Here is a 17,635-nt window from a genome sequence, read left to right as displayed (position 1 = left end):
ACACAGCACAGTAAACCGTCTTAAAGACTTTAACGTCGGTAAAGATGGTAAACCCATTCAAAATAAACACCATAAAAATCCTATTAGACCTTTTCAATGACCTCATTTCCTCCTGCCTTCAGGTGGAGATGGTTTTCGGGGCCCTTAAAGGGACAAACCGGTTACCTGAGGTCATATTTATCATCCTGGATCGCTTTGGGCCGAGATATCGATGTTGGACGTTCCTCTTTCCTCCAGTAACGTGGAATAATTACAGTTAGCACGTTGGTGCTAGCTGAGCTAGCGGCGTCAAGTGTAGATGCGCGCCTCCCTCTCGACCCTCCAGATGGTCGGAGGTCCACGCGGAACACGTGACCTCACCTCTGACCTCACCTCTGACCGTCAGCCGGCTCGCTGCGGACCCTCCGGCGCCGGAGACGTCACACCTGTAGAGCCCCTGGTCCGCCGCGGAGACGGCGTGGACGGTGACGCTCCTCGCGGGGCTGCCGGCGACCAGGAGGCCGTCTTTGTAGAAGTTGGCCGGCACGTCGGGGGAGAAGGTCGCCTGGGTTCTGCAGCGAAGGGTCACGTTGTCGCCCTGCGCCACGGGGAGGGCGGGGCTCTCCAGGGTCACGGCGCCGTCTGAGGCACCACAGAAGAAGAAGAGGCTCGGCAGCATGAATAACCACCGCGTGGTCTCCTCTGCTCGGCCTAGTTTTGGTAAAGTCGCTCTAAATGGACCATAAGTCACTAAATGAGCATCATGCTGAAGCTAGAGACTGATACGTGGACACGGTGTCCTTTCAACAGTGATCTCTTTGCATTTCTTTTTTTCTCTGAATACAAAAAAACAGCTTTATTGACACTCAGTCACATTTGCATTTGACTTCCATTGTATATGAGATATTAATGTGTGTTTGTGAAATTAAACTTGCACCACTTGTTTTACTTTAAAAGGGAAAAATCTGAAGGCTTGAGAATAGATTTTGGTCATTTGACTTCAAATGTTTAATGTGTCAAAGGTCAAACGTCTTGGAGAAAATGTTGAGGACAATTGAAAAAGAAAGAAATGTCTCATTTGTTGGAGTTTATTTTCAGGAATCAGGAATGAGGAAACATTTATTTGCCAAAATATGTCAAACATACAAGGAATTTGTCTTGGCGGTTAGTGCGCGACAGTAGACAGACAAGACAACAGTGCACAAGTAATAAAATAAAGTAAAATTAAATGCTAATGCAATGGGTTAGTAGAATAAGGCTATGGGTTAGTATAAAACAAGGAATAAAGTAAAAAATTTTAAATATTAAAAAAGTTATAAAGGAAAATATTTGAATAAGTAACAAACAATTATGTTACTTTCAGCACTTTGGCCCCTTCAGATGTTTCAAATCTCATTTCCTCTGTTTTAATGATTCAATAAAAGTACAAAACGTCGTATAATGATGTATTATTTAGTATTTTTAGTTAATTTAATGCTTCTGGAAAACTGATGTAAAGTACCATCCTCTCCTCGTCACGGTAGGTTTTGTAGCTGACACGTGTTGCCTTCTTGATTCTCCACAGTTCAATTAATCACTTCATTTTCTGGCGAAGGCTTTATCACATGGGATGAAATTGAAGAAAAGACATTTGAATAAAATAGAAAAGGTCTGTTAACAGTAATCATGGCACAATCAGCTTTTGACCTTAACATAAATGTTGTTTTCTGAGCCTGCAGAGTATTTAAAGTGTTTTCCAGCTATTTCATATTGCACCAGATTATGATTTTAGTGCCATTTCATCACTTCACAGGCTGAGTATCAAATAAAGATGCAAGACGCTGGACGCCATGAGAGATGGCCCCCCCTCCCTGAGTATTTATAAATGGCTTTTCCCCTGAATTTTTCTCAATGGTCCCTTTAAATTGTCTTCTGCACTTGTTTTTGGTTCCACACACGGTTCACATCTGCATCCGAACAATAGAATCACAGTTCTGAGAGCTTTTCTGTTTCCCTGCAGTGTGTTGGGTCAAAGCGGCTGGAGATGCTCCTCCGGCTCTCGGCTGGAGGAGGGAGGAGGGGGGGTGGGGGGGGGGGGGGTCCCTCGATGTCCTGGAAGAAATAACAGAGTAAGTAATAAGATAAAATCCTCTTCTCAATATCAATCACACATCAGCCTGTTTTTTTTTCACACATTTTGGATTTGGGGAGATTTCTGTGCCGTCTCTTGGGACCACGATGAACTCTGACCCCCTCCGTCTCGTCCCAAACACTTCATTTATAATAACAGCAAATGGTGAACATGCAGCAGGATCAATGACAGAAAGTTGAGTACTATTTGACTTACTGTTTGTAAATGATTCGAGGAATGCGGCTCTTGCAGATTATCATGATGACGATGACGCTGACGATGACGATGCCGATGCCGATGATGAGGCAGATTACACCGATACCTTCGTTGGTCAATCCGGTGTTGTTTGCCGGGTTGCCTTTATTTTTGAGGTGGCCAAAGAAGAAGAACCGCCGTCGTGTGGATTCTTTCTACTGCTAACAAATGCTACGCTAACTCCATAAACACATGACAGAGATGCAGAGTGGGATTCTCTTCCTAACACCTGGGTGGTCTCTTCCTAAGTCTTCATGACGTCTCCTTCCCACCTTTCCTTGATAGAGGAAGAGTGACTGCAGACTCTACCTCCACTAACACACTAACTACCTGCAGCACTTACATTGGACTTATAATGGTTCTTATCTACAGCAAGTTGTACATCAGCTTATTTGATGGAATCACACTTTCTTGTTTCTTGTTCTTCTGAGTTTGTGTCCTTATGGTTGAAATGTTCTTATTGTCAGTCGCTTTGGATAAAAGCGTCAGATAAATGAAGATAAATGAGATAAATGACATGTGATGTGATGTGATGTGATGTGATGTGATGCGATGTGATGTGATGCGATGCGATGCGATGTGATGCGATGCGATGTGATGTGATGTGATGCGATGTGATGCGATGTGATGTGATGTGATGTGATGCGATGTGATGCGATGTGATGCGATGCGATGTGATGCGATGTGATGTGATGTGATGTGATGTGATGCGATGTGATGTGATGTGATGTGATGTGATGTGATGCGAGTGGCTAGGAAAGGACGTAGGAGGTAGTTAGTGAGTTACCTGGATCATCAGGGTCCGGACTGGGGGCACCGTCTAGCTGAAGACCCCAACGAGGGTTAAAGGACAAATAAGAGAGGTTTTAGAGTAAAGCACCGCTTACTAGAGTTATTCTTTTTTCTGTTTAAAACTGAATCCAAGTTTCATCCAAATGTTGATCAAGTTATTACGAAATTTCCAATAAAAGGAAAGAAAAAGATACATTTCAATCTGCGTCCTCTGGCATTTAGTATTAGTGAATATTGATATGTATATATATATGTAATAATTACTAAGAAAAAGACATGATATTAATATTACAGTTACTACAGTTATTACAGTGCTACAAATGAAATAATAGAGAGATTGGTTAAAGGGCTCATGTGATAAATACAGTGTGGGAATAAAACCCAAACAGATATTGGGTTATATGTGTTGTGTATTTTGCTTACAGCTCCGTTCTGCCCAGAGTCTGAAAAAAGGAAAAAGGAGATTAAAGCTTCTCATTTATCATTTCACGTTAATGGGGATTTTTACAGCCAATCTTTTTATTGATGTACTGTAATTATATTTATTATCTATTGTGTTTTTTGTTCAGCATTTTGTGCCGATGATACACACATGTCATACTTTGATCACCTTTTACTGGAAACTGGACACCAGCTATTTACTTTAAGGGTTCGTTTTCAGCTTTGACTTTGTAATTTCATAGTTTACAGTATCATGAAATGTTGTGTACATGTAAAGCCATTAAAGTCTGAGTTACTTGTTCCGATGGAGAGTTCTGTTGAGCAGGGCATTTTCTTTTTTCCAACAAAGCATGTGTACGTTCCAGCATCAGCTCTTTCAATCGATGAGATCTTCACTGAGAGATTCCCTTCGGCAGGATTCCAGCTGCTGTCCGCAGATGCTCTCCCTTTGAATTGTTCTCCCTGATCATCAGGGGAGAAACCTCTACTTCTGAAGACCAGGACAGGGATGCTGTTGTTGAACTTCCAGTAGACACTTGGGTCCGTCACATTGAGTCCTGGCGCGTGGTAACATTCCAAAGTGACGTTATCGCCAACTTTGGAAAGGAGTCTCTTGGAAATGAAGGCGTGATTTCCATCTTCTGCAACGAGAAGGAAGACGAGGCCTTAAGTAACGTGAGACCAAACCAAAGTGCATCTCACAATTACAAAAAGCCCTCCGTGATAATCGATTGGCTGATTAAAAATATAGACAAAACAAATATAGAGATTAAATAAAATATTAAATGATGAAACGCTTCCTCGTCCACACAGAAATAGAAAGGCGGATATGCGGGTGTGAGTTAAATGGATCTAAAATGTGAGAGTTTATCAGAATATAAAATTGTTTATTTAACCTCTAACTTTTTTTAATAAAGCTCAAATGGGATTTTAACATCACAAAGTGAGACGAATGGAAAAGGATTGAAGAATGAAGATCGGATGTTCAGGTCACACAAATCAAGTTTGTTTATTTCCCAAGCATCACCAGTGCCAGTGCCTCCCCTTGTGTCATTATGATATATATATATATATATATATATATATATATATATATATATATATATATATGTAGAGCTGAGAGAGTTGGCTGTCGAGTGTGATGCCGAGGTTCCTAGCGGTCAAAGTGGGCGTCAGCACAAAGTTGCCAAAGTTGACTGTCAGGTCCTGGGTCGGAGAATCTTTTCCCGGAAAGAGAAGTAGTTCAGTCTTGTCGGGGTGATTTTTAGATGGTGGGCGGATCCACTGAGAGATGTCAGTCAGACAGGCAGAGATCCGAGTGAGGGAAGGAGAGAATTAGTTGGGTGTCATCGGCATCGCTGTGGTAGGAGAAGCCTTGCGAGCGAATGACAGCGCTGAGAGAGTTGGTGTAGAGCGAGAAGAGGAGGAGACCCAGGACGGAACCCTGAGGAACTCCAGTAGTAAGAGGACAAGGTTCAGACACAGATCCTCTCCAGGTTACCCGGTAGGTGCGGCCGTCGAGGTAGGACGAGAGAAGGGAGAGAGCAGAGCCTGAGACACCAAGTTCCTGAAGGGAGGAGGAGTTATGGTGGAGATAGAAGGAGAGTTGGTTAAAGACAGCACGTTCAGGAGTTTTGGACAAAAAGGGAACAAGAGAGACCGTCTGTAGTTGTTTTCTTCAGACGGGTTGAGGGTGGGTTTATTCAGGAGAGGGTTAACTCTTGCCTCCTTCAGAGAAAACAGCCAGATAACAGAGCGTTGTTGATGAGACAGTTGAGGAACGGAAGAAGGTCAGGTGCAATAGATTGTAGAAGATGTGATGGAATGGGGTCAAGAGGGCAGGTGGTCGGACGGGCAGAGGTTACTAGGGTAAGAACTTGGTTAGGAGACAGGGGGGTGAAAGAGGAAAGTGAGGGCGAAAGAGGTGAAGCCGGTGGGATGCAAGAAGTAGGTGGTGGGTTTGAGAAGGAGGAGCGTATGTCAGCTATGTTCTTGGTAAAGTAGTTGACAAAGTCAGAAGAAGGGTGGAGGGGGGAGGAGGACTGGGGGGTTCGAGGAGGTTGGAGAAGATCGAAAAGAGTTTTTGAGGGTTTGAAAATGAAGATTCAATTCTGGATTGGTGGAAAGAGCTTTTGGCAGCAGAGACAGAAGCAGAAAAAGAGGAGAGAAGAGATTGAAACTCAAGCAGGTCGTCAGGTCGTTTATATTTACACCGTCTCCTTTCCGATACTCGCATGGTGGCTCTCGTGTCACCTGTTCAGACTGACACGGAGCCGGAGAGGATTTGCCAGTCCGTCGGGTCGTAAGAGGGCAGAGAGAGTCTAGAGAGGAGGACAGAGTTGAGAGGAGAGTCTCTGCAGCAGCGTTGGGATGTAAGAGTGAGAAGGAGTCAGTAGGAGGGAGAGCTGATAGAACAGAGGAGGCCAGAGGGGAGGGAGAGAACAGGTACAGAGTCCGTCCATGGGGTCGTTAGTTATAGAGAGTGGGAGATGAAGAAGTGGTCAGACACATGAAGTGGAGTTACAGAGAGGTTAGTGGTGGAGCAGTTTCTAGTGAAGATGTAGTCGAGGTGATTGCCGGCTTTGTGAGTAGGAGGAGAGGGACTGAGTGACAGAGCGAAGGAAGAAAGTAGGTGTAAGAGGTCAGATGACTTCTCTGTCTGGATGATAAAGTCACCCAGGAGGACGAGCGGAGGTCCATTTTCAGGGAAGTTGGACAGTAGAATGTCCAGTTCTTCCAAGAAATGACCCAAGGAGCCTGGCGAACGGTAGAGAACAACGATATTTAATTTTACCGGTGAGTGACTGTTACAGCATGGAATTTGAAAGACAGTGGGGTGGACGGTGGAAGAGGGTAGAGAGAAAAGCTCCATTTGGGTGAAATGAGTAGACCTGTGCCACCACCCCTGCCAGTGGGCCTGGGAGTGTGGCTGAAGGAGAAGGCGGAGGAGAGAGCGGCTGGGGTGGATGTGTTCTCAGGTGTGATCCAGGTTGACAGTGAGAGCGAGGAAGTCAAGCGACTGCTGGATAGCGAAGCCAGAGATGAAGTCTGCCTTGCGAGTAGCTGACTGGCAGTTCCAGAGGCCTCTTCCTCTAAATATATATTTATATATTTGTCCACTGATCTGTGATAGAAGTGCAATTATTAGATTCCAATCAATCCGCTAATTGTTATAGTCAAAATCGAAATGAATTTGTGTGTTTTCTTGTTCAAACACTTGGAGGCAGCAACGAGCTGCGCCTCCTCTCGGATTGCGCAATCCCTCACAAACCCGATTGAGCTGCTCATATTTTTGCTTAATTGGAGCACGTGGAAATAACGTCTCTACAATGTCTCTACGCGTCACCACTGTACTGTTTGTACACAGTTGTATCACGTGTCCTCACATCCCACAGGCTGGGTCCTTTATTTCACGTGTGTTAGTCTCGCTAGTCTGACATAACGGCGCAGTTAAAAAGCGGCGAGGAGGCAGCTGGACTGGAGCGTCCTGCTCGTCACCGCTGGGAGGCGGAGTCAGTACCTCCGCCCGCCTGAAGGGGGCGCGCGGGCTCCTTCTGCTTCTCCTTCATACCTGTTGAGACGAAGACTGTTGGAACTAAGAGAAGATAAGACGAGTTCGTTGATGTTTTTCCCGAAGGATAGCCGAATGGACTTATAGTTGCCTTTCAGGCAAAACAAGTTGTATCCACCAAACGTTGTGTATCGCATTTCAGTAGCCTACAGAAAGTCCCCTACTGCTGTTACTGTGCAACAGACAAACAGCATTGGGAACTTCACGTTTGTTAGCTCAGCACCAAAAGTTGGTTGATGATTAGCATTTCACAAAAAAGTGTAAGCATACCGTTGAATGGAGGATTTATGCTACTTTGTTTATGTATTTGTGAATGTGACTTTGAAAGAGTCAGAGCCTCCCAGCCACGAACCCACTGCTGTCATGTGGACCGCATTTCAAAATGAAATGTGCCTCTATTAAAGGTGTTACGGTAAAAGGGCTTACAGCCTTAAAGGCATTAATCGCCTATTTGTAAAGTGTCATATCCCAATCTATGAACTGTCTTTAAACCACATCCATAAACGGCAACACTCTGCTTTCACTTGATCCTAGTTCATGTTGACCTCCTATATGCTTATGTACATTTCCATTAAATATTACTGTATAGATTTTGAGAAAAGTAAAGATGAAATCAGTTAAAATGACATGATATTCGTCTTTTCTCAATCTTTGAACTGTCTTTAAACCAGATCCAACATTGCTAACACTCTGCTTTCACTTGATCCTAGTTCACGTTGACCTCCTCTACGCTAGTGTACATTTCCATGAAATATTACTGTATGGATTTTGAGAAAATTGAAGGCAAAGTTAGTGAAAATGACATGTATAGAATATTCTATTCGCACACAGATACGAGGCGTGGTCATATAAAAAGAGACCAAGAACATTACAAATACTGAATGCGGATTTAATTACTGCACAAAGTGCATATCCAATCATTTTTCTTAATCTGTGTCAGCTGTGCTTTTTGGATCTGCAGGCAGTCTGCATGGAACCACCTGCTGCAGCTGTCACACTGAGTCTGGAATGGGTAAGGTGTTGTTTTAATTATTTTTATTCGAGCATTTGTTTTTGCATTCTGTATATTAAATTGATAGTGGTCCGGAAATGAGGGAATAGAGAGAATTGAAATGTTGTGGTATGAAAGTTTGCAATCAGGGTCAGATTAAAAGACCAAGAAATATGTGTCTAATTTCAAATGAAATGAAAATATAAAACAGGCTTCAATTTTGTATTGAACATTTGCTGGTTTAAAGACTGTTCAAAGATTGAGAAAAGACGAATAGCATGTCATTTTAACTGATTTCATCTTTACTTTTCTCAATCTATACAGTAATATTTCATGGAAATGTACACAAGCGTAGAGGAGGTCAACATGAACTAGCATCAAGTGAAAGCAGAGTGTTGCCGTTTATGGATGTGGTTTAAAGACAGTTCATAGATTGGGATATGACACAAATAGGCGATTAATGCCTTTAAGGCTGTCAGCCCTTTTACCGTAACACCTTTAATAGAGGCACATTTCATTTTGAAATGCGATCCACATGATCGCAGCCCCCCCCCCCCCCCTTTGTCTGACACGAAAACGGTCCGTGAGGTAAAAAAAAAAGGTTGAGGACCACTGAGTTAATGATCAATCTGTTACTAAGTAATAAATGGGATTTTTATACGGCGCTGCCTCATAGTGCCAGGAACCCAAACCAGGGCCAGGACCAGGAACCACTGCCCGGATAGAAAGGAAGACTACGCATACCACCTTCAACACGTTAATTTAATAATCAACACGTTAACATAATAAGCAATAATCAGTAATGATACCTGCTGGAGTGATCAGAAGACAAAGCGCGAGGAGTACGACGAGTCCCACGATCCTCTTCATCGCTGCGCAACAACCAACAAACAAGTCACACAGGTAAATCTGGTCACATGATCCTTTCACTTTCGCTTAGGAGCGCGTTAATTACTTCAGGGAGGGACTCTGGATCCCTCCCTGAAGTAATTCTTAGTCTGGGGCCAGACTAAGAATGGTTCAAGACCCCCATGAAAAAACGGAAGAGGGAAGGAGTTACCCGGCCCGGAGGAAGCCCGGGGCCCCCATTTGGAGCCAGGCCCAGATGGAGGGCCCGACAGCGAGCGTCTGGTGGCCGGGTTTACCGCGGAGCCCGGCCGGGCACAGCCCGAAGGAGTGACGCGGCAGCCCAACACTCTACTCCCCATGGGCTCACCACCTGTGGAGGAAACCGATGGGGTCGGGTGCGCTGCTACTAGGGTGGCAGTGACAGTGGGGGGTCTAGACGGAACAGACCTGGGCGGCAGATGCTGGCTCTGGGGACGTGGAACGTAACCTCTCTGGGGGGGAAGGAGCCGGAGCTTGTGCGGGAGGTGGAGCGTTATCAGTTGGATCTGGTGGGGCTTACCTCTACGCACAGCCTCGGCTCTGGAACCAAACTCCTGGATAGGGGGTGGACTCTATTCTACTCCGGAGTGGCCCATGGTGTGAGGCGCCAGGCGGGTGTGGGGATACTCATAAGTCCCCGGCTGAGTGCTGCTACATTGGAGTTTACCCCAGTGGACAAAAGGGTCGCCTCCCTACGCCTTCGGGTGGTGGGGGGGAAAACTCTGACTGTTGTCTGCGCATATGCACCAAACAGCAGCTCAGAGTATTCGGCCTTTTTGGAGACCCTGAATGGAGTCCTGCATGGGGCTCCTGTAGGGGACTCCATAGTCCTACTGGGAGACTTCAATGCGCACGTGGGCGACGATGGAGATAACTGGAGAGGCGTGATTGGGAGGAATGGCCTCCCTGATCTGAACCCGAGCGGGTGTTTGTTACTGGACTTCTGTGCTAGTCACGGATTGTCCATTCAATTACAGGGGTATCACACTACTCAGCCTCCCGGGTAAAGTCTACTCTAAGGTGCTGGAAAGGAGGGTTCGGCCGATAGTCGAACCAAGGATTGAAGAGGAACAATGCGGTTTTCGTCCTGGTCGTGGAACAACGGACCAGCTCTTCACTCTTTCCAGGATCATAGAGGGGGCTTGGGAGTATGCTCAACCAGTCTACATGTGTTTTGTGGACTTGGAGAACGCGTATGACCGGGTCCCCCGAGAGATACTGTGGGAGGTGCTGCGGGAGTACGGGGTGAGGGGGTCCTTGCTTGGGGCCATCCAATCCTTGTACGCCCAAAGCGAGAGCTGTGTTCGGGTGCTCGGCAGTAAGTCGAAGGCGTTTCCGGTGGGGGTTGGCCTTCGCCAGGGCTGCGCCTTGTCACCAATCTTGTTTGTGGTCTTCATGGACAGGATATCGAGGCGTAGTCGGGGGGAGGAGGGTCTACAGTTCGGGGGGCTGCGGATCTCATCGCTGCTTTTTGCAGATGATGTGGTCCTGATGGCATCTTCCGTCTGTGACCTCCAACTCTCACTGGAGCGTTTCGCAGTCGAGTGTGAAGCGGTCGGGATGAGGATTAGCACCTCTAAATCTGAGGCCATGGTTCTCAGCAGGAAACCGATGGATTGCCTACTCCAGGTAGGGAATGTGTCCTTACCCCAAGTGAAGGAGTTCAAGTACCTCGGGGTCTTGTTCACGAGTGAGGGGAAGATGGAGTGTGAGTTTGGCCGGAGAATCGGAGCAGCGGGGGCGGTATTGCACTCGCTTTACCGCACCGTTGTGACGAAAAGAGAGCTGAGCCGGAAGGCAAAGCTCTCGATCTACCGGTCAATCTTCGTTCCTACCCTCACCTATGGTCATGAAGGATGGGTCATTACCGAAAGAACTAGGTCACGGGTACAAGCGGCCGAAATGGGTTTCCTCAGGAGAGTGGCTGGCGTCTCCCTTAGGGATAGGGTGAGAAGCTCAGCCATTCGCGAGGAGCTCGGAGTAGAGCCGCTGCTCCTTTGTGTCGAAAGGAGCCAGTTGAGGTGGTTTGGGCATCTAGTGAGGATGCCCCCTGGGCGCCTCCCTAGGGAGGTGTTTCAGGCACGGCCAGCTGGGAAGAGGCCCCGGGGAAGACCCAGGACTAGGTGGAGAGATTATATCTCTGCACTGGCCTGGGAACGCCTTGGGATCCCCCAGTCAGAGCTGGTAGATGTGGCCCGGGAAAGGGAAGTTTGGGGTCCCCTGCTGGAGCTGTTGTCCCTGCGACCCGACCCCGGATAAGCGGTTGAAGATGGATGGATGGATGGAGGGACTCTGGGTCTTTAGGATGTAATTGAATATCCCACTGAACATACAGTGGAGTTTATGAACTTACACTTATATTCTATTGATTATTTATTAATGGATGACTTTGAGGTGGGGGCTAATGTTAGAACACGTGTATTCAGGTAAGGAAGCCCGCCCAGGTGTGGAGCAGCAGCGTGATCAGCCGTGAGAAGCCTCCTTCCATCCAGCACCTTCTCTCTGCCACTGAAGACCAACCAGAGGAACTCAGTGGACACCGAGAGGACCTCGTGAAGCCTTCTCAAGGAGAACCCATCGCCAGTTCTCCCAGAATCCATTCTTCTTACTTCATTAGAGTCTTTTTTAATCTACTTCTTAGTAGTTGGACTTTTTTATTTCATGTCTGTGCATGAAACACTGTTGAGTCTGTTATAGGGCTGTAATGTTGTGTGTGTGGTGTGTGTTGTGTGTGTTGTGAAGAGGATATTTCCTTCTAGCATCGTTGTTTTGTTTTAGCATTGAATTAGTTTTTATGTGTTAGCATACTGTGATATTATATTATTACTATTTATAAACGATATTCTCTTTATTAAATTCATTTGAGCTGAACACATTCCTCAGCGTGGGGGGGCGGGGCTTGTCATTGAGTCGTCATGGGGCCAGATGAGAACCACATGTTCTGGCACGCCCTTCATGGCTTCCTGTTCCAGGATGTGGGCGTCCAGGTGAGAAGAAGTCGACAGATGGAGCCTGAGACCGACGCAGGATGGAGGTCACGTCGCTCTGCCTCGTGCTCTGTAAGTAATTCGCCTTAACTTCACCTCACAAGATGCTTCTGCTGCTGAGAACCTAAAACGTTGACTGCTGCTCAACTTTGACTGACTTCATCGGGAAGATGACAAAGTAGCATCGGACTGAGGTCGTCCTCTGAGCTCTGCTTTGGTCTCCACCACCGATTCCTGAGGCCCTGAAACTGAACCCTTGGTTCTCTGCCCCCCCGTAGCCACGCTGAGCATCGCTCCCAACAGATCTCAGTTCTTCTGGCACGACCAGATCTCCCTGAAGTGTGTGGCGAGCTCCAGCGGCTGGACGGTGAGGAGAAACACCTCCTATAAGGCGTTGGATGTGTGCCGGTATGGCTGGGGCATCCCGGGTGAGTCCTCCTGCACCATCCAGGATGCCTTTCCCTCGGACACCGGGGTGTACTGGTGCGAGTCTCAGCAGGGGGGCTGCAGCAACGCCGTCAACGTCACGGTGACAGGTGAGCGCCGCGCGCCAGTTGTTTTGCGGTTTAACAGAAGAGTAAAAAAAAAGCCCGGAAACGCGCTCTTTTGTTCTCCCAGTGGAGCCGGTGATCCTGGAGAGCCCGGCGCTGCCCGTCACGGAGGGAGATGAGGTCACGCTCCGCTGTTCCTACAAAGAAGAAGACCAGGATGAGCCCACGTCGGATTTCCCCGCCGCGTTCTACCGGGACGGCGAGTCCATCGGCGCCGAGCCGTCGGGGCGGAAGCTCCTCCGGCGGGTGTCCGAGTCGGACGAAGGCTCCTACGAGTGCGAGCACCCCACCGGGAGGAAGTCTCCACGCGGCTGGCTGGCCGTGTCAGGTGACGCCTCATTGGCTGCACGGTCTCCTCTATATTAATACTGTAGTTTGATTGTTATCGCGCCTGAAGAGCGTCTCCTGTTCTTCCTCTCAGCGAGGCCTCCTACTCCTCCTCCTCCAACTCCTCCTGCTCCACCCTTCATGACTGTGCCCAAGCTGCTGTGCTCCACCCTGCTGTTCGTCCTCTACACCGTCATTCTCATCCTGTGCATAGACGTGTACCGGAGGAGGGCCCGAGGTAAGAGCACCTCTGGAAGGACCATAACGGAGAAGAAGCTCCTCTTCACGCTTCATAGACCTTCATCAGCTAAATGTACCCAATGTACCTCAAGTATTCAGAGTGTTGACGCTGCAGGAACACGTTGTGGTGCGACTGCGTGTCAATGTAGAGCTTGTTGATGCCTGTGGGTAAATGTGTTGGTAGCTTTGCAGCAGTCTCCAGGCTCTGAGGTCATGAGGTGGCTTCACTTCCTGTTTCACTGACGCGTGGCAGAAGGCCCGCGGTCACTGGTTTGATTCGTTTGCACCGTTTCGAATCAGCGCATTTGGAGATCCGTGGTTAACAGCGACGGCGGTGAAGCGAAACTGCGTAGAAAGCAGGAAGCGAGAGAAGAAGAAGAAGAAGCTGTTGATGATTCTGTCCTCTGGTCCTCCTGCAGCTAGAGTGAAGACTAAAGGGAGAGCAGATTGTGCCGAACTGGAATGAAGGAGAAGAAGAAGAACCACTTCCTGTCACGCGGTGCAAATGTCGGCCAATAGCAGTGCGAATGAAGCAAAATTCTTTTTCATTAATGTGTTTTTCTAAAATTGTGAATTTTATATGTTTTTATCGGGTCTTTGAAGCCAAAAGAGAAAATACATCTGCTTAAAAAAAAGCTTCTGTTCTTGTGTCTTCATTTATTTCCTCTTTAAATTCCCTCGTGGTTGAGACGCAGTAACCGGCCAGCAGACGAGCCGCCCGAGAATATTCACGTCCCATTGAAATCAACACATTTTTTCAAAATACTTTTCGATTTTTTTGCACCTAATATTTTTTGGGACGTTTTTTCCAAACATTTTTTGACCTTTTCTTCCCCTCATGACCTTTTTGGACTAAACATATTAGATAATTTGACATCAACACACGTTTAGTTGGCCTGTGACTGGTGTCGATGGTGTTTCTCTCGCCGACCCAAAGGACCACGCCGCTCTCATGATGAGGAAATAAACCTCCGTGGCTTTAAATGTCACGACCAGTTAGACCCGTGATACCAGCTGACTGGTTCAGGTAGTAGTGAGTAGTAGGAACCGATGACGTGAAGCATTGAGGAAGAACCGGTTTCTGTCGTCCGCGTGGTGGAAATCCTGCGGCTATAAATAGCACATTTCTGAGTATTTTCTCCCAAACACTGGAAGTATTAATGACGCCAAACAGAAACCATGATCACGGTATTTAAAGCTGCACCTATTCAAACAAGACTGTTTCCTCAGTTTGTCCCCCGTGTGTTCTGTTGCCGTGGCAGCGATACGTTTAATAATAATCAATCCACTCAGTTTCCTCCTGATTTCTCCAGTTTAATCCTTAAATCCACGCTGCTTCCTGTCAGGCGTTTCCCATCCTCAGCGTGGAGTAGAAGGACGGATCATCTGAGGAGGACACGTTGGGACTGTTAGCAGGCGGCGAGGGGGTGGACAGAATAACAGAGACACTATGTCATTGTCAGGAATGTTCCTGGGGAACACGGGGGGGGGGGGGGGGGTTTCCTTGAGATTTTAAAGAGGAAATAATCCATCGGTCCATCACTTTGATTTATAAACCCTGATTCTCTGTCCTCATTGATCATCAACTTCAGCATCAAATATCAAAGCAGGACTCTTCTTATCTTTAAACTCAACAATGATTCACTCAAATGTGTCAACGGTCAAAGTCACTGCAGACTCTGTATTTGATGAAGTACTTACTAGATGTACTTTGTGTTTCCACTTCTTGTACGTTTACACATAAAACCAGGCAGAGAAACACAAACATTTATGTATTTCCTCGTCATGGTGTCCGTCAATGACGTCGTCTCTAAGATGTTCGATCAGCAGAACTAACGAGAAGAGGAGCTGCATGAAGCGACGTCCACACAGCGTCTTCTGCATGTCCAGAGACACACTGAGACACACTGAGACACACACAGAGACACACAGAGACACACAGAGAACTGTAGAGACACACAGAGACACACACAGAGACACACAAAGAACTGTAGAGACACACAGAGACACACAGAACTGTAGAGACACACAGAGACACACAGAGACACACTGAGAAACACAGAACTGTAGAGACACACAGAGACACACAAAGAACTGTAGAGACACACAGAGACACACAGAGAACTGTAGCGACAATAGAAAACAAGTAATGAGTGACAGAAATACGACAACAGACAAATAGAAAGTGGATCGGCCTGACGGGGAGCGGCGTTCTGCGATGATTTGTTGCTGTGGCAACGGATACTCACACCTTAATAGATAAGCTTTGTTTGTTTACCTTTCGGGGCGGCGGGGGGCGGGGCTCCCTGCGTGACGGTGACGTCGCTGTACGACAGCTCCTCGCCTGCAACGGTTCAACGAGTGAGAGTCAGAGGGCAGGAAACAGGAAATGGATTCATCTTTGAGTCACCCGGCTGACCTTTGCAGTTCCTCCACAGGAAGAACACCAGCACCGCCAGCACCACAAGCACCACCAGCACCGCCAGCACCACCAGCACCGCCAGCAGCGAGAGGCCGACGCCCACCTCAGGATGTGCGAGGGTGGGGGTCGGGGGGTCGGGTCGGCCTGCTTCAAAACACACACAGCACAGGTCGACCTCGATGCAGACAGACGTCCCCTCCTCCGTCTCAGGTTCCGACGCCCACGTTTGTAAACCGTCTTAAAGACTTTAACGTCGATAAAGATGGTAAACTCATTCAAAATAAACACCATAAAAATCCTATTAGACCTTTTCAATGACCTCATTTCCTCCTGCCTTCAGGTGGAAATGGTTGTCGGGGCCCTTAAAGGGACAAACCGGTTACCTGAGGTCATATTTATCATCCTGGATCGCTTTGGGCCGAGATATCGATGTTGGACGTTCCTCTTTCCTCCAGTAACGTGGAATAACTACAGTTAGCACGTTGGTGCTAGCTGAGCTAGCGGCGTCAAGTGTAGATGCGCGCCTCCCTCTCGACCCTCCAGATGGTCGGAGGTCCACGCGGAACACGTGACCTCACCTCTGACCTCACCTCTGACCGCCAGCCGGCTCGCTGCGGACCCTCCGGCGCCGGAGACGTCACACCTGTAGAGCCCCTGGTCCGCCGCGGAGACGGCGTGGACGGTGACGCTCCTCGCGGGGCTGCCGGCGACCAGGAGGCCGTCTTTGTAGAAGTTGGCCGGCACGTCGGGGGAGAAGGTCGCCTGGGTTCTGCAGCGAAGGGTCACGTTGTCGCCCTGCGCCACGGGGAGGGCGGGGCTCTCCAGGGTCACGGCGCCGTCTGAGGCACCACAGAAGAAGAAGAGGCTCGGCAGCATGAATAACCACCGCGTGGTCTCCTCTGCTCGGCCTAGTTTTGGTAAAGTCGCTCTAAATGGACCATAAGTCACTAAATGAGCATCATGCTGAAACTAGATACGTGGACACGGTGTCCTTCAACCATAGAGACCTACTTCTTTCTTGTTAAACCCACCGGCCACAAAGATGGCGACGGCCTCCCCGCGCCGCCGCCCCCCCGCCGACTCACACCAGTACGTCCCGGAGTCCAGCGGGTAAAGGTCCTCGATGTGGCAGCGCGATCGGTCGGGTCCCTCTGCGCAGTCTTGGTTGGCCCTGGCGGTCGTGTTCCTCTTCACCCTCCAGTCGGGGGGAGCCGCCGGCCCCCCACAGCTCAGAGACACCGACTCGTACCTGAAGAACTGGGATCTGTCGGGGGCGACCGTCAGAGCGGCTGCAGGAGGAGGAGCCGCTTGTTACTGAGCCTGCTCCTCACTCGCAGAGGTCGCAGAGGTCGCAGCCAGCGCCTCATTCCCCCTTCAATGCAAACGCGCTGGTTTGTCCTGATTATTTATTATTGTTATTATTATTTTACTTTAATTCACCTCAGAAATCAGGTCTGTTTTAAGCCCTCGAGATGTTGAAGGCACTGAAGGTCCTTCTCTCCTCCTGCACTGGATAAACACGGGTGTACATTGTTCCTCTGTGTTGTATAATATGTTTTATTTGCCCCTCCCCCCCCCCCCCCCACACTGAAGGTGAGAAAGTAGCAGCGTGAAGAGCCGCTAGAGAGGAAGCTGCAGAGAACAAACATCTGAAGCGTGCAGTTCTTTTTATTTTTTAAGAAAACACAATATTAAGATTGATTATATGATTAAACCCTAAGAGTAAATTTTCAATATGAATGTATGAATAAACACCAAAGATGCACGATGACAAACACATAAACAAGCCTGACGGGACGATCCGGAGTTGCGCAACGTCCTGTTTCGGCATTTTCAGTTGATGAACGAACTTTTTACTTTCTTTAAACTTGTAAACGAGAGAGAAAACGACCCGTATGAACAGAACCAGCACTCACCGACCACGGCGCACAGTGTCGTTATCCCCATGGCGGCGCTCTGACTGACTGACTGACGGACGGACGGCGTGTGACGCCTGCAGCGGACGCTGACGTCACAGACGAGGCCGTGGCCTCCTTCTCCCCCGATGACCTTGATCGCTCTTTGCTTTGTTTCCACAACAC

General features: G+C 48.0%; 4 protein-coding genes across 10 annotated transcripts in view; 1 reads left to right on the top strand and 3 right to left on the bottom strand.

Moving 5' to 3' along the window:
• LOC144410290 (uncharacterized) overlaps window positions 1–776 on the bottom strand; it is a 1,595-nt gene extending 819 nt beyond the window's left edge. Inside the window, exon 1 of the mRNA XM_078106082.1 lies at window positions 373–776. Coding sequence (XP_077962208.1) covers window positions 373–658 — 286 coding nt within the window. The 5' untranslated portion in view covers window positions 659–776. The remainder of the gene's footprint in view (window positions 1–372) is intronic.
• LOC120822841 (V-set domain-containing T-cell activation inhibitor 1-like) overlaps window positions 1–9,058 on the bottom strand; it is a 22,689-nt gene extending 13,631 nt beyond the window's left edge. Inside the window, exons 1-7 of one of the 4 annotated variants that reach the window (XM_078106074.1) lie at window positions 8,949–9,042; window positions 7,098–7,148; window positions 3,874–4,218; window positions 3,560–3,579; window positions 3,132–3,168; window positions 2,306–2,447; window positions 1,081–2,070 (exon numbers count right to left, since the gene is read on the bottom strand). In XM_078106074.1, the coding sequence (XP_077962200.1) occupies window positions 1,920–2,070; window positions 2,306–2,447; window positions 3,132–3,168; window positions 3,560–3,579; window positions 3,874–4,218; window positions 7,098–7,148; window positions 8,949–9,009 (807 nt within the window). In that variant the 5' untranslated portion in view covers window positions 9,010–9,042 and the 3' untranslated portion in view covers window positions 1,081–1,919. Of the gene's footprint in view, window positions 1–1,080; window positions 2,071–2,305; window positions 2,448–3,131; window positions 3,169–3,559; window positions 3,580–3,873; window positions 4,219–7,097; window positions 7,149–8,948 lie in introns of those variants that run through there. The other 3 variants (XM_078106075.1, XM_078106076.1, XR_013468248.1) reach the window with 3 other exon arrangements.
• On the top strand, window positions 8,668–13,772 carry LOC120822840 (Fc receptor-like protein 5). The gene is made up of 6 exons (XM_078106077.1): window positions 8,668–9,042; window positions 11,454–12,086; window positions 12,293–12,550; window positions 12,633–12,893; window positions 12,987–13,130; window positions 13,552–13,772. Exons 2-6 carry the CDS (start codon window positions 12,056–12,058, stop codon window positions 13,596–13,598), a joined length of 741 nt encoding a protein of 246 aa, XP_077962203.1. The 5' UTR covers window positions 8,668–9,042; window positions 11,454–12,055; the 3' UTR covers window positions 13,599–13,772.
• LOC120822842 (uncharacterized) lies at window positions 13,770–17,635 on the bottom strand. 4 transcript variants are annotated; one of them, XR_013468245.1, is made up of 7 exons: window positions 17,471–17,635; window positions 16,586–16,843; window positions 16,145–16,393; window positions 15,552–15,701; window positions 15,411–15,476; window positions 14,834–15,029; window positions 14,426–14,518 (listed from the first exon to the last, which is right to left on the bottom strand). XR_013468245.1 is itself a non-coding variant. In XM_040182785.2 (6 exons), exons 1-6 carry the CDS (start codon window positions 17,499–17,501, stop codon window positions 14,475–14,477), a joined length of 798 nt encoding a protein of 265 aa, XP_040038719.2. In that variant the 5' UTR covers window positions 17,502–17,629; the 3' UTR covers window positions 13,770–14,474. The 4 variants fall into 4 exon arrangements, 2 of the variants coding, with proteins under 2 accessions (XP_040038719.2, XP_077962199.1); XR_013468243.1 differs by having other exon boundaries at window positions 15,552–15,698; window positions 17,471–17,629; XM_040182785.2 differs by lacking the exon at window positions 14,834–15,029 and having other exon boundaries at window positions 13,770–14,518; window positions 17,471–17,629.

Source organism: Gasterosteus aculeatus, chromosome 7 (genome assembly GCF_964276395.1).
Source record: "Gasterosteus aculeatus chromosome 7, fGasAcu3.hap1.1, whole genome shotgun sequence".
NCBI classification, from domain to species: Eukaryota; Metazoa; Chordata; class Actinopteri; order Perciformes; family Gasterosteidae; genus Gasterosteus; species Gasterosteus aculeatus.
This window is presented reverse-complemented; position numbering and strand designations above follow the sequence as displayed.